At 44.1% G+C, this 16,073-nt stretch overlaps 1 protein-coding gene across 1 annotated transcript in view; it reads left to right on the top strand.

The window, feature by feature from the left end:
* Positions 1-16,073, top strand: part of poln (polymerase (DNA directed) nu) — a gene marked incomplete at both ends in the record, with an annotated part of 42,231 nt that overhangs the window by 14,532 nt on the left and 11,626 nt on the right. Inside the window, 5 exons of the mRNA XM_084487501.1 lie at positions 730-786; positions 1,235-1,291; positions 1,862-1,927; positions 10,886-10,943; positions 11,830-11,907. Of these exons, the coding sequence (XP_084343627.1) occupies positions 730-786; positions 1,235-1,291; positions 1,862-1,927; positions 10,886-10,943; positions 11,830-11,907 (316 nt within the window). The remainder of the gene's footprint in view (positions 1-729; positions 787-1,234; positions 1,292-1,861; positions 1,928-10,885; positions 10,944-11,829; positions 11,908-16,073) is intronic.

Here is a 16,073-nt window from a genome sequence, read left to right as displayed (position 1 = left end):
CTTTCATACACACTTAACTTTCGCTCACACAATCTTTTATAGACACACACACACACACACACACACACACACACAGCAAAGACCTCCATGAAACACAGCTTCACACTGGCACCGAATCCCTTCACACAATTGCACAGACACATAAACAAAGGTCACATTCACACCAACAGACACATACACACACACAGGCAAATGATGCAAAAGAGTCATCTTTTAAGTGTTCTTCTCTTGTGACACGACTTTGGTCACGGTCTGTTGTTCCCTCTGTTCCACCCCCTGTGGCCATATGCATGATTGGCTCTCAATGATGCCATGTGACCAACACACAGACAGATTGCCACTTTCCTAAGTATGTGTCCCCAGGAACACATTGCTAATATAAGAATCATTAAGGAGCAGCTCAGGGTAGGGAGGCTTCGGACATTAGGGATCATACCAAGTATCTTCAGGAGGTTTGGCTCAGAGTCAAACATCCTTGACACCCCAGTACAGAGTCTTCATGTTTGAATGTGTACCGTACCAGACCAGCAGAACTATTCTTGTTTGACTCGGTGTCTGGAGTTTTAATTATCGGGTTTGTTTGCTCTTTTAAATGACACACAAAGTAAATCTATGGCACGAAATTCCATTGAAAAAAACACAACATCGTGGATTGATTTTTTTTATTTATGATTTTTGTTGTTTGATGATTTGCAAACTGTCACGTGTAAAAGTATTCATACTCGACAGCTGTTGCAGCTTCGGGACCTGCATCCCCTCCCAAAGATCATTCTGGAATACAGGCAGGTCAGTTGTGCTGCGTGCATGGTTACTATACTCAAATCCAAGTTCATTGAGATAGCCTCTTTGTGTGGTTATAACTGCAGCAATGGGTATCTTGTTTGTTATAAAAGGTTTCTCTGAATCCCCCTTCTCCCCAAAATATGACTCCAAATCATCCACACAACGATATTATGATATAATTTGCATTTACATCATTTTACATTAATAAACAGAGAATGTGAAAAAAGGCTGGCATCAGAGTCATCAGATGCACAATTTATTCTCATCGTTAATCCTTAATTTTAGGTTTAAGGAGAAAGGTTTACTCTAAGGTCTGAGGTTGAGGTCTGTCCTCCGCTTAAACTGAATGAAGCTGGGGAAACCTGAAAGTATCTTTTAGGGTTACAAAATCAATTGAGGGTGTACATTTCCACTTTGGTTACATCACTCCTAACCTTTGTTTGTTCCTCAGGTCCATAAGATCAAGTCCACCTTTGTGGATGGTTTTCTGTCCTGCATGATGGGCAAGGTGAGGCTCACATCTGTCTTGCATCTGGCTTTAGGGTGTTGGTGGTGATGGTGATGGTGATGGTGGTGGTGGTGCCAAGTCTTGTCAGAGAAGAGAGAGAGAATTGTGACGGTAGATTAACCGTACAAACAGGCAGCCAGACACTGATTCTGAACTGAGCATCAGGTCGTTCTGAGTACACCATTTGTGTGCGGTGTGTGCGCATGCGTGCGCTCGTGTGTGTCCCCGCATGGCCGTTCACACACTGTAATTATTATTCCTGATTTGTTTTTAAATACCTTTCATTAAACGGATAATGGATACTAAAAACAAATGGTATTTTTTGTAATTGCACAGAAACCAAACTGAACAATTATAAGCCTGTATTAAACCTGCCTTGATTGAGTAATCATATGCAAATTGCTAATTAGGATTCCAACTTGCCTAATTTATGCTTAATGGTAATCATGGTCACAATTGGCAGCCTTTGTGTGAATTCAACATGCTTTGTATTTCATTGTTCTGACACCTCTCTCTCTCACTCTCACTCTCGCTCTCTCTCACTCTCCCTCTCTCTCTCTCCCCCCTCAGAGCTACATCTCCTCTACCTGGCTCCAGACCAGCGCGGTGACCGGACGGATTTCAGCCAAGCATCCGGTCAGTGAACACGCTAGTGACACTATTAATAAAGTATAATGTTCATGCATCAATATCACATTAATGTAATGTTAACCAAACAGGAAAACACTACAATGTAACAACATTAATATAACTAAGTGATATCATTTTAAGCTTAATTTGGCTTAGTATTATGGTCATTTTGGCTATGGCAATGTAACGCTATGAATAATATCCTTATTAATATAATACAAACCATTAAATAAATAATGAAGAGTCTGGAAAAAGACTTCTGTTAAAGGACTGAAATATACTAAAATATTCACACTGCTACTCTTACATGCACTCCACTCGCTCACGCACCATGGCCCCTCACAATTACAAGCACATTTCAGATTATAGCATCACAGTTATTTTTCTCCTCTCTCTCTCTCTCTCTCTCTCTCTCTCCCTCTCCACTCCATCTCTTGCTCTCTTTCCCTCACAGTCTTTCACTCTCTGCCACACCACTGCTCTGAAGGGTGCCTGGCTTCAATGGAGTTGAGTAGTCAAAAGCTTAAGGCTAAGACTATTAGTTCATTGATCGCTTGCCTCAAGGTGTGGAAACTGAGGTAGAGTTGGTCTTCCTGGGGTCTGTTTAAAGGGAATGAATCTTTTACAGATCCAACTTTTCCTTGCCCTTGCAAACATTGGTCATTAATCAGGAAATATTACAGGAAGTGGAAACATGAAATCTGAAGCATGCAGAATCTCTCCGTAGTCCAGCCAGAGAGTGAACATTGGGCCGATTAGATTTGAGACAGCTGTGACGTAGCATAAGGTTAAGTGCTGATTTGACCCTGGCTGTGGATTGTAGATGTGTGCGTTTGTTCCATGTATGCCTCATTTACTGTGTGCTCTGTACTAACTTGTGTGTGTCTGCAGCTCACAGTATGTCTCAGTGCTGTTTTATGTCCAATAAAATGTCTTCTAGTTGTTATCTCTGCAGACAAAGGATCAAAGGAAGTCAGAACAGAACTTTGTTTCTCAAAGAAACTCATGTCTGGTTTGACGGCTTGTACATACTAACATACACTGTGTCTCATCTTCTCCATCTTATGTTGCACCTCTCCTTTTATCACAGATTTTTCTCTTACTTTAACTCACACTTGTGTGTATGTGCACGTGCGCGTGTGTGTGTGTGTGTGACAACGAGACCACTGGTCCCTGTCAGCATAGTGCAAAGATAAGCTATTGACTCCACACACACACACGCATAACCTTTTTAATCTCACCAGGCAATTTGAAGCTGGCTCTGAGCTGAGCTGTGAATTGATCACACTGCCTGCCGGCTGATATATGTGACTGTAGGAAAGCTGTTATTTAACAAGGCTCTCTACCGAATCTGCCGCTGCTGACAAGTGGAATTTGATCATGCTTTTACTATCTGTGTGTGTGTGTGTGTGTGTTTGTGTTTTTGTATGTGTTTATGTGTGTGTTCATGCTTCTCTTGTTGTGCATACGCTTGCGTCATTCACAACCTGATTAATCTAATTTATTTTTATTATAATAGACTGATTAGATTACAATAATATCAGTCACTGGCAACGAGCAACCTAACTTGATGTGAACCTTCTGCTAAATTAACACATTTTACAAATGCAACTCGCATGTTGCATGTACACATTTCTATTTGTGTCTGCGGCTATGTCATCATTGTGCCTGTGTCTGTATGTCTTCACCCACGAATGCTTGGTCTCCTGTTTGCGTCTAAATTTATTACAACTGCGGCTCACTCATAGTCTGGCCTCGCCTGACCTGCGGACAGGTAATGCCATTTCCAGAGAGCTGGATCTAAACTGAGAAACGAGTGAGTGAGAGACTATTAGATTCAGTGTGCTAGAAAAGCCATTAGAATCAGATCTGCCCCGGTGCCTCACTTGACCTGAAGCTGTGCAGCTCAGCATGGAGATGTGATTTCAAGAGGCGCACACACACACACACACACACACACACACACACACACACACACAGGTAACGCTCAGGAAGAGATCATCATTGTATTTATGTCCTGAGGCTTTATCAGGCCACGCACGGCTGGGGTAAATTCTAGTGTTGAGAGGTTTGCATTGTTTTCTGAAAACAGCCTGGCTACAGCCTCATCACCGTTGTGAACTAATGCACAACATTTTCTTGACTCCCCTAAGCTGGCAAACATAACGTTAGCTAAAATTACCATGTCATCACTTAATATACTAGCATAGCAAGATAGCAAAATAAAGAACTCACAAGAAAATAAAAACAAAAGATGATCTGTAAAATCGATATTCGAATTGATGGTGCATCTCAGGCATTTCTTTTTGTGCATTTACATGCCCAAAAATGTACATATATATGTGCAGTATTGGTCAGACCATTAATGTTTCTAGGAACACAAATAGTGCGAGCTGAACCTTTTTTATTTTGAGACATAATTGCCCCAAAATATGACCCAACCCCTTATATTTTTACTGATTTGCAAGTGGCCCTGTGTGAGCGGGACAATCAACTCCTAGGCGGCCCGTTACCAGACAGCAATCCACTTCTGAGCGGCCCGGGTCGTGCATTACACAGCACACCTTGAAGCGGATTACTCCTTGCGTATGAGAGAGATTGAGTAGAGCCAGATAGAACTATTAAGTCCCAGACACCACCCAAATACAGGAGACTTCTTTAAAATCCAGCCTCGCTCAGGAAGCCCGGGCGATAATTACAAATACGGGATATATTCCACCCAGCTGGTGAAGCAGATTCCGCCCAGGTCGGCTGGGTCTGGGGTGATACTGGATGGGAGACTCGCTCAGCCCTGGCTTCCTGCTTTGCATTTATCACTGAAAGGATTTGGAGGGCGCATGCTGCTTTTAAGCCCAAAACAGGAACACACACGAAATCCCCCCGACAGTGAATATGCACACGCACATCCACGCGCATGTGCACACACACATGCACGTATTCAAATGAGGAACGGTTCCAAGGCGGTCTTATTTCCGCTTTCATCCTGGGTTCTTGTGAGGTAACGCCAGACGGTAATAACACGAGGCTGTGTGGACGGATTGGATTTCTTAAAAAAGCAAAACATTGTGTTTGTGTGTGGTGTGTGTGTGTGCAGGAATATACTGTCCATCCCTCATTTCCTCATGATCTGATGGGAAAACAAAAAGTATTTGCAACCTTCAAACACACACACAACCGCTCACATCCTAGCCCCCTCCCTCGACACCCCCTTCTTATTTCTCTCTTTAATCTTCTTCCTTCCTTTCCTCTCTGTGTGTAACATTGTGTGTGTGTGTGTGCGTGTGTGTGTGTGTGTGTGTGTGTGTGTGTGTGTGTGTGTGTGTGTGTGTGTGTGTATGTGTAATAACACAATCTGTTGCACACAGAGGAACACTGAGATGAGCACAGAGCACAGAGATGCTTGGGTGATGTACCACACAAACATTGATCAGACAGAGTCAGTCAATAATTTGTCTTGGTTATGTGTGTGTGTGTGTGTGTGTGTGTGTGTGCGCGCATCTGTGATTGGTGTGTGAGAGTGTGTGCGAGACAGAGAAGGCATTAATGCTGATATGAGAATCAGCAGGAGGAGTCATTAATAAGACTTTCGGGCGCCAACTTTGTTACCTGGAGACAATGTGTGTGTGTGTGTGTGTGTGTGTGTGTCTGTTTGTTTGCATGTCAATACAGAGTTGTGAAGGACAAATGCAATACATTGATTCACCCCAAGCATGCTAGCTAGAAATATAGCTAGCTATTTTGGTTTTACCTGCCAACGACTGCAGCTCAGAGGCCCGCATAAGGGCGCACTCAGACTAGGCAAAGTTACCCTGTACTATACTGAAGTACGATTGCCCCTCCCCCCCCCACTGTGCCGCTGGACTGTGCTCACACTAGGCAATCTCACCTGGGCCGGTTTCCTCTTGTACATATAGGTTGCATATCCGTGTGTGTGTGCACGTGTCGGCTCATTATCACTGTACCGTGGCCTGAGCACACCTCTCCGAAGTGTACTGAGGCCACGGAATTGAACTGTACTTCAGTACGGATGGCCTGCTCACACTAGCCAAACGATCTAGACTTTAGGGAGCAAATGTACTCGGGCACGGTACACATGGCCTAGTGTGAGTGCACCCTAAGAGGGGTTCACCTGGTTACACGGTGGACAAGGGAGTTACAGTGATCCATGACTGGTCAAAGGCCCCACCGCCTTAGGGCGGTCTGCTGTGAGGGCATTGTTTCAGTATTTTACTTTTATGTGTCATTTAGTGCTAACAGAGGCTTTCACGATGTGTAACTCTATCATTAATCTGCCTATGCTGGAGCTGCAAGATTTCTGTCGCTTTGTGTGTGTGTGTGTGTGTGTGTGTGTGTGTGTGTGTCTCTGTGTGTGTGTGTGTGTGTGTGTGTGTGTGTGTCTGTGTGTGTGTGTTTGTAGTGAGTGATGAGTCATTAAAGTGGCGCAGTGTGATTAAATTACCCCCACACCAGCACAGCACTACTCTCTCTCTCTCTCTCTCTCTCTCTCTCTCTCTCTCTCTCTCTCTCTCTCTCTCTCTCTCTCGCTCTCTCTCTCTCTCCATTGTGCTTGCCCCTCTTTGTCCCTCCTCTCAGCATCTTTATCTCTATCCTCTTCCTCCCTCCCTTCCTTCTCAGCCCGTTCTCAGTTTTTGCTGAATCTCCTCATCTCCCAGGAGTCTTCGACAGTGCTATGATCTGTAAAAAGCTCAAGCACTGATACAAAATGGTTACATCCTTTCTTTTGTTGTTTGTGCTTGCGTTTGTGTGTGTGTGTGTGTGTGTTGTGTAGGTGTGCTCTTGCCTGGTGTACGTGTGTTTGTGTTGCATGGATCTCGGTTGCTTTTATCGCTTATGTTTACATAATCCGAGTCAGCGTGAGTGCAAGTGGTGCTTGCGCGAGAGCGTTTGTGTGTGCGCGATGGCTGTGCTGTCGGCGATATGTGTGTGTGATTACCGGGCTCGCAGAGGGCGGTTGTGCCATGCTGTTCTTCGTCATCGCCTTGTCAACGGAGAGAGAGTCAGGCACAGTCTGAACTCTGGGTCTGGCTATATTTAACTTTTTACACAGTTTCTTCCAATGTTAGAGGACCACATTATGGCGCTGGGTGAAATATTGCTATGTCATGCCGATGCTCAAACAGACAATTTTTTTTCAGTTCGTCCTGACAAGGACAAACCCCAGCTGTCATGTTTTGTTCTGGAAAAAAATGCAAGAAATACAACCAGCAAGGCTCTTTCTCTCCTCCAGTGCGTTTTTCCCCTTTGTCATTACCTGATGCTTTGGCTTGCATAGATATCATAATAAAAACAAAAAGGTCATCCACTCTGCGGAGTGTGCGTGGTTGATGGCCGGAGGGGGGTGGTTTGAGCCAGACTGATTAGACTCTGGGGCTGGGTGAGTCTGCACACCTGTGGTGCATGGAGCAATCAATGCACACAGGTTATAACCATCCATCACCCCCACACGCTCAAGAGAGCTGTGACATACCGGTACTGAGCGCCTGCCCGACTGTTACAATTCTACCAACTCTGAAATAAACCGGTTTGCTCAGACTGGTGTCCCGGTCGTTGTCGTCGTCGGACCCAATAAAGCACCTTGGTGGTGTGTAGCGGACGCATGGGTGGTGTGTGGCAGGGAGAACGGCTAGAAACTCGTTTTGTAAAGATAATTAATTGTTGTTAATGTTTTCTACTTTTGCAGTTGTTTGGTACACTCGTGAATTAATGACGTGTCTCTCCAATACATACTTCACCAGGAGAACATTTCAAATGTTTTGCTAATAAAAGATGGTTTTAATATTACGACGTGACACTTTTATGCTGATAGATGTCATTGAGGCAAAGCAGGCAAAACCAAAGCACTGCCAGAATGTAAGCATTTGTCGCTGGCCCACTTGGAGTTCGGTCCAACTTACCGTCTGCTCCCCACCAATGAGATTAACACAGTGTGAATAACAGCCCGATCATTACAACAACAAACCACTACAAACACGGCGGGCAAAACAGACGCTCCTCATCACTCAGTGGTGCCAAATGTTTCAGAAGCCATGCAACGATATCGCCTAGCGGTTCATCTGGCCAGCGGTCAGTGCCGTTCAGGGTCGGTTTTGAACAGGCGGTGACCATGTCACCGTGTAGGGAAAGGTTTTGGATGGCCGATTGGTGTTGTGTGTGTGGGGAGAGGGAAGGGGCAAGATGCAAAGCAGTGCCCGATCGCCCCCCATCTTCGTAGGCTCTGTGGACTTGATGGGCGCCACAGTTTGCAGGGATTGAGGATGGTGGGTTGGATGGTGTGAGTGTGCATGTGTGTGAGGGAGAGGCTCTGGTCAGCAGTAAGACAGTTAGCTGACCGAAGCAAGTATCCCTTTTGCACTCATCCTTCTTCCCCCTCTCTCCTCGACATGTCTTATGTAATACACATGTAACATGCACGTGTTGAGGGTGTGGTGATTCCGTGCACGGGTTTGCATGCACGCACGTGTGTGATTGTGCACGTGCGCCTGTGTGTGCCTTTAAAGAAAGTGACAAGATGTAACGTCAGCAGAGAATGTAAGCAGTACCTGAAAGAAAACAGACCAGCTCTGACCTTTTTGGACCAGGGTGGGGCATCATACTGCTGACCTATCAGATGACTCCCTGAAATGAATGTGTGTGTGTGTGTGTGTGTGTGTGTGTGTGTGTGTGTTGATTTCTGCCTTCCTCACTGCACCACTGTGGATCAGAGGGGAAGCTGAGACGACACATCTGAGACAGTGAATCACTTGACCTATAACACACACACACACACACACACACACACACACACAAATACATACACAACGGTCATGACACACGGATACACTTGATATTAAAGGCGACGAAGAAGGATTCAATTGAATGCATTTACCTTCTAGTGTAACCCCAATACAGACGTGAATCACGTGCAAACCAAAACAATTCAGACGCTAAACTTTATAGTTCATGTAGTTTATATTTTGCTATCGTGTATACCTGTCATCCATCTCTGTGTCTTTTCACGGCTCTCTCATTTCCCCCCTCTTTTCCCTGTGTTTTCCTCCCTCTCTCGCCCATCCCTCTCTTTCTGCTGAATAATGGATGGCCAGTAAACGCAGAGAAGGCTTCCCTCTGTCTTCTCCGGTGGCACCTTGAAGACCACCTCCCAGACCCGCCCCCCAGCACACATTGCAACACACATTTTACATGCAATGTATGCTGATGGGAAATGCATAAACATGCTCATCAATAAAGCCCACACAGGCATGCACACACACACACACACACACACACACACACACACACACACACACACACACACACAAACATGTTCAGTAAATCTTATCAGGATTATAGTGAAACTGCTGAGTTCAGGCTATGCTCCATTGATTTGTGTGTGTGTGTGTGTGTGTACATGTATGTTTGTGTATTATCGGATTGTGCCTCTCCATCGACGTGTGTCAGTGGTCCCTTTGCGTGTCCATCACTTGCAAAACTGCATACGTCTTTGTTTTTGTACATGTGTGTCTGCACGTGTGTGTGCGCATGCATCCATGCACACTTGCTGGTGGACTGCTTATGTTTGTGTGTGTGTGTGTGTGTGTGTGTGTGTGTCTGGACGTTTGTGCGTGGATGTGCTTATGCGTGCGTGCATACAGGCATGCCTGTGTGTTTGTATGTGTGTGTGTGTGTGTGTGTGTGTGTGTGTGTGTGTGTGTGTGTGTGTGTGTGTGTGTGTGTGTCTGTGTGTGTGTGTGTGTGTGTGTGTCCGACACACAATCAGTAGGGTTCAGTCTTAGATTTCCAAGCGGGTCGATGCAGGTCCGGACTCGTGCAGGGTGAACATCGAGCCATCGGATCTATTTTTAAGCTTCCTGCCTGTAGACCAGTAGAATGTTGTGGGTTAACCTCCCAGAATGCTGCTGTCACTACTGTGTATTCTGTACTCAGTTTTCTCCCATCTAAGTCCATTGGAAACCCGCCAGAACCCATCCAACAGACTGCAGCATCATGCCATGCCACAGTAGAGGTCAGCACAGCGCTTTCCACCTGTCTCCGCTCACGGTTACTCAGTGTTGCCTGAAAGAGGCTCAAGCTAAGCTGTTGTATGCAATGTCTTGTTTCCCCACCGTGGCAGTTGTGGTGGTGCTGGTGGCATATATACCGAGACTACCATAGCATTACCGACTAGGGCTTTAAAGGTGATTTAGTTGTATCTGATGGGCAGAGACGTTGTCCTCTTAATGAAGAGGTGGGCGGTGGGTCACTCTGTCTCTAGTCTTCTCTGAGATTGTAATGAAGTCCTCGAAGATTTTTCAAGGTGACCTTCGCTAGTGTGTGTGTGTGTGTGTGTGTCTGTGTCTGTGTGTCCGTGCGTGCTCGTGTTTAACATGCTTAACATGTGTACACTCGGGTATTCGTCCTTGTGGCCTGACCATTAAGTGGTTGACCCTTCCTTTATTTTGGTCCATCTTTCTTTCTTTTCTTCTTCCTTTGCCTATTTTTGGACTTCCCTAGACCTAGCACACAAAAAAACAAAAAAAAAGATGCACCGATAAAGAACAGGAAATCAATGCAAAACACAAATAAACTGTATTGTAAAAAACATCTCACAGAGTTATTAGTTTACAGTACATCTTGTATTGCATAATATCGATTTAATATAGATGGTACAGGTATGGATAAGACATCCCTGAGCAAGTTGCCTCACCCATAACTGTTATTAATCTTACCGTAGATAGTAGATAGTAGTAATAGGGACATTCACTAAAGTAACAGGAATGCAAAAAACAGATAAAATTTGACATTGTTGAGTATAACAGTATAACTGGAAGTCTCTCTGTCTCTCACACACACACTTATGCACATACACACGCACACACACACACACACACACACACACAGCACACACAACACACACACAGTTGTATTGTGTCCACTTCAACTCTAAGTGCTCTCTTATTTGAATAGAACTTCCAAGCCCTCCCGAGACAGCCAGTTCACATCACCAAGAAACAGTACATTCAAGGTAAGACACACACACACACACACACACACATACACACACACACATAGTAATATGTAGTAATGGTTTATAACTATGTATTCAGACAAAACCAAAGTTTTTTTAATTCAAGGAGCTAAACAAGCTTATATAATTTGCATCACATGCTCCCATCCATCTCCTTAATGAGCTTCTAGTGGGCTCTTGGTTGGTGACAATGACAATGATGTTACTCATTTCTAAACTCTGGTTGTTTTTACCACCGGCGTCTACTGCTACTCTGATGCTTCGTAGCATCTGTGGTTTTGGTTTTTTGTTTGTTGTTTTTATTTTTTTTCTCTTGGACTGTGTGTGTTTCTGTGTGTCTGTAGGAGAAAGTGGGAATGAATAGGAAATGTTTATTAAAAACAACTTCAAACTTCAACTACAGCTTTAATTGTGTATGTGCATGCATCCTTATTGCCATAACCTTAACCATATTGTTGCCATGCTGACACAAGATGTTGTATTGTCAGCACTTAATTCCCTGTTCTGCCATCCGTTGCTGTGCTGTAACTTCAACTCATTTTGATTGGCTGTGTATCCCAGCAAGGTTTTGCCACCTCCCACCTCCTGTGTTCTGTCTCTCAACTTAACAACTCATTAAATTAAATGTCAGCCCTCTCTTGCTCTCTGTGTGAACATAAATGATAATCATCGACATACATGACAGCAACTTTAGTACTATTTCATTGCAAGTTTTGAAAAAAATTTATTTTTCAAATTACAGAAAATTACTAAATCATACGCCTGGGTGTCGGTATTAAAAAATAAGATTTAAACTCAAGGTATTCCCGGTGCAACATTATAGCTTTATATTGCTCTTTTTGTGTTAAGGTGTCCCTCAGGGTTCTCTCTTTGGTCCCCACAGGAAAGGATGCAGAGGTGGTGAAGGTTCATCCTCGAAACATGTTTATTCCCCAGGAGGGGTGGACTTTCCTTGCCGCAGGTATTTTTAGACAGAAAACAAAATGATGCTGATGATCACTTTTAAATTGCACTGGGTTTCAATCTGATAGATTTAAAAAAAAACTTTAAATGTGCTTTGAATATGTGATCTTATCTGTGATTGTCAATATATATATACAGTTTATATATATATATATATATATATATATATATATATATATATATATATATATAATTCAACAAATTCTTTCAATTCAATTACATACATAAGGTTGCCTATTTGAATGGGTTTTTGTCCAATGATGAATGAGGCTCCAGTGAATGATTGAAAACCAGCGCTACTGTAATTAATCAGGCAGTGTTTAGCCATAGTGCAAGCAGACGTGACACATTAATTAATGAGAATAGAATAACAGGCATTCTTTTGTGAGGAAAATGGCTATGGCTACCACCGTCTATGGTAGGGTCTGTGAGGCTGCGATGTGGGAGATTTTCAGAAAGTAAAGACGAGGACTGACTGTGGAAGTTCGCATGAAAATCAATGAAATCTCAAATCCAGCCAGGGACTGTGTGTGTAGGGGGGGAAATGTACAACAATATGTCGATATGTAATCAAAAAAATAAGACTTCCGGGCTCAGAAACCTCTCAACTTACCGCAAAACACTACTACAAACACAATGACTTAAAATTACTACCTTTTGCAAATTGCCTCCCTTTCAAAATACAGATCCACCATCACCCAGGCTGTTTGAGTTCACTCAGAGGCTGGCTTTGTTTTTGTGTTTATTTTGACATTGCCCAGGACACAGATGGCGATGTTAGATCACCGTAAGGCAAAGGGGGGATGGGGGGGGTGCATGCCAACTTGGAGCTGTGTGGGCGGCCAGTCGCTGCTTCGCCCTCTGAATGGAGAGGGCTGTGGTGGGGCCTGTCAGAGGAGGGAGAACTAGGGGCTGTTTATGTGGTGGTGGCGGCGGTGGTGGTGTCGTGGCGGTGGTGGTGGTGGTGTCAGGAGAGGAGGCTGGGGGGTGGCTGTCTGACAGACAGAGTTTGGAGGGGGGCTGGGGTGCAACGGTTGTTGTGGGTGGGATGGGGGGCTTACATAACCGCACTGATATCTAGGGGTTAGAACAAGGACACCAAGGCAGATTTACCCCCCTTAGACTTGTCCAGAGACTGGGGTCAACTCAACAAAGACACACGCACACGCACGCACACACACACACACACACACACACACACACACACACACACACACACACACACGCACACACACACACACACACACACACACACACACACACACGCACACACACATACACATACACATACACATATCACACGCACTAATGACCACATGCCTAGAGACCTGGTTGCCGTAGAAACAGACTCTCCTGGCATAGCACCACCCACCTTTACCCCAGACGTCCTCTGATGTCCTTGCCAACAGGAACAACTGCTGTGCAGGGATGTGTGTGTGTATGTGTGTGTGTGTGTGTGTGTGTGTGTGTGTGTGGTTTGGTGGGCTTCTCTGAGAAAGGAAGATGAAAAAAAAAGGCCCCTGCTCTATCACTTCAGTCCATCCCAAAGTTCAAATGCGGCAGCCTGTCAGAAGTTGTTTATTGCTGATAGTGAAAACTACTGCTTAGTGTGTGGTTGAACGTGTATGTGTGTGTGTGTGTGTGTGTGTGTGTGTGTGTGTGTGTGTGTGCGCATGCGTGTGTGCATGTGTCTGTCTATCTGTCTCCTAAGCTCTGCTGTGTCCTGCTGAGATAGCCCTGCATGTCTGTGTGCCGGCGGACACAGCGGAGGCCTGCCAGACACACAGCCAGACAGCATCTCAGTCAGAAAAACAACTCTGTCAGGGCCTGTTGAACACACTCACACTCCGAGAGTGAGTTGCATAAGAGTGACTCCTGTGTTTTTCAAGAGCCCCACACGCCATAGCATTACGAGGCGGTTTAATTTTCCCTGAAGTGACAACAATTGCACATACTCCATAATTGCGTCTGAAGGTCTAGAAGCCACTCACTGCTCTGAACACAACTCGATTTACACACGAACCGTGCTACAAACAAAGGTCATTCAGCTCAACATTATATTGTACGAGTAAAAATATTTGATTCTCATTTTAAAGGCTTTTTTCTATTAAGAATTTAGATAAATCATCATAGAGTCATCTATCAATTAGCTGGAGGTTTCTGTCTTAGTTATTATTTCATTTGATTCATTAGAGTGGCACATCTCCCAAGATTACCTCTTGTAGGGGCATCTGGGCAGCGGGCCGGATCAGGTGCTTCTAGGAAACGCTAACTACACAACCAGCCGAGAGGCTCTTTATTTAGCATTTCCTGGAAGCACCTCATGGGTGCTTCCAGGGACATTTCAGTGTTTCAACGGCCTGACCTTAATCCCTTACCTCATCTGTGATGGTGGAGCTATATTGAACACTGCGTTCACTGCGTTTTAACTGGTTATGTGTACTTTGTATAAAAGTATGACTTTATGTTTTGTATGTATAAAGGAACCAGTGGTCTTGATATTGTGGTGTACATGCACATAGTCCAAAGCATACTGTTGTTAATATCATGAATTTATTTTAGGCGGTTGCTCTTTCTTCTGTTTGTATACCATCCATTATGTGTTTATTATTTGAAACATTTTCTTTGTATGCCTTAATGAGTAGGTCAAGGTATGCATTGCTTAGTTTGTTTCCATTTGCATGCCCATCGTTTAGTATGACTAATATGTCGTACATGTACATATGTGGTATATGTGCCGTTGCTACCGAAGATGAACTTTGCTGGACAGTAATAGAGGACATATTCATCTATATTTCCATAGGTCATTATTGCCCGTGCACACACACAAATCAATGACCATGCAAGCCATGCAAATGACCTTGGTCTAGAATTACCCTGCAACCAGAAGGGTATGACGATAAAATGCTAATATGAAGAGGCTCAAGACATAGATGACTAAGGATATTGAATTGGTTTTGATTCATTAGGTTTAAGGCCCAAAATAAACAGCATTTGGAAGTTAAAAAAGGTTAAGACAATTGCTTGGCTGGTCAATTTTTCCTGTCTGGCAGGTGAAATTCTGGTTAGGTTAATATAGCAGACTAACCTTTTAGAAGGAGGTACTAATATAGCTTCAAAATGCAACTGTTTTCAAATGTATAATTCCCACATTTACCCCTTTCACAAACTGACCTACTCACTTTGTCACTGTGGCCTTTTGTAGGGTCTCAGATTTTACACACAGACTGTCAATCTGTTGCCCCCCTCCCTGTGCTTGCTCTTGTGTATGTTCCCTGATTTCACACAATCAACTTGTATCGACTTTTATCAGCAATGTAGAACGCACAGCAGTTAATATTGGGTTACTTCACCTCTATTATTTTCCTCAGTGTTTAGTTTCACTTTCTCTTTCACTGACAGATTTATGTGTTCAGATCTCACCATATATACCTTTCAGCCATCTGTGGTTTAACAGTACCGGACCACTCCTGGCTGCTACCAGGCTGAAACCTGGTTATTATATTGCTCATGGGTGAAGCATGTCAGCAGTGACAATAACATCACTTCTGTGCTAATACTATTGACCGTCAGTCTATCTTTAGATGGGCAGGTTATTCCTGCATGGATCAATAACAGGATTCTTGGTGTTTTTAAAACTAACACAATCTCTGAGGGCCCCGTAGAGAATAGACGTGCACGGGAGGGCCTCACACACACACACACACACACACACACACACACACACACACACACATCCATGCAGTCGTAGTGCTTCAGAGCAATTCAACACATTCTTGCACACATACTGTACATGTGTGCAAGAATGTGTGTCTCTCTCTGTCTCTCCGTCTCTATCTCTTCCTCCCTTTGGCCCCTGTTACTTTGAAGTTCTCTGCAGCTGCCTGGTTGTGGTGGCCCAGGTTAAACTCCTCCAGGTGTCTCCTCCTGTGTTTAACCGCATGTTTAAACCCTGCCGGTGCTGTAGTTTGATGTGTAAGTGCTGCCAGGTGGAGCATATGTATGTGTATGTGTGTGTGTGTGTGTGTGTGTGTGTGTGTGTGTGTGTGTGTGTGTGTGTGTGAGAGAGTGCACAACATTCTCACAACAGTCTCATGGCTGTGATTCTGATGACTGCAATTTCCCTGTGAGCATTTCTTGTTGTACAAGAATTATTACAATAGT

The sequence above is a fragment of the Micromesistius poutassou genome, assembly GCF_964030765.1.
Source record: "Micromesistius poutassou genome assembly, chromosome: 23".
Taxonomy (NCBI): domain Eukaryota; kingdom Metazoa; phylum Chordata; class Actinopteri; order Gadiformes; family Gadidae; genus Micromesistius; species Micromesistius poutassou.
This window is presented reverse-complemented; position numbering and strand designations above follow the sequence as displayed.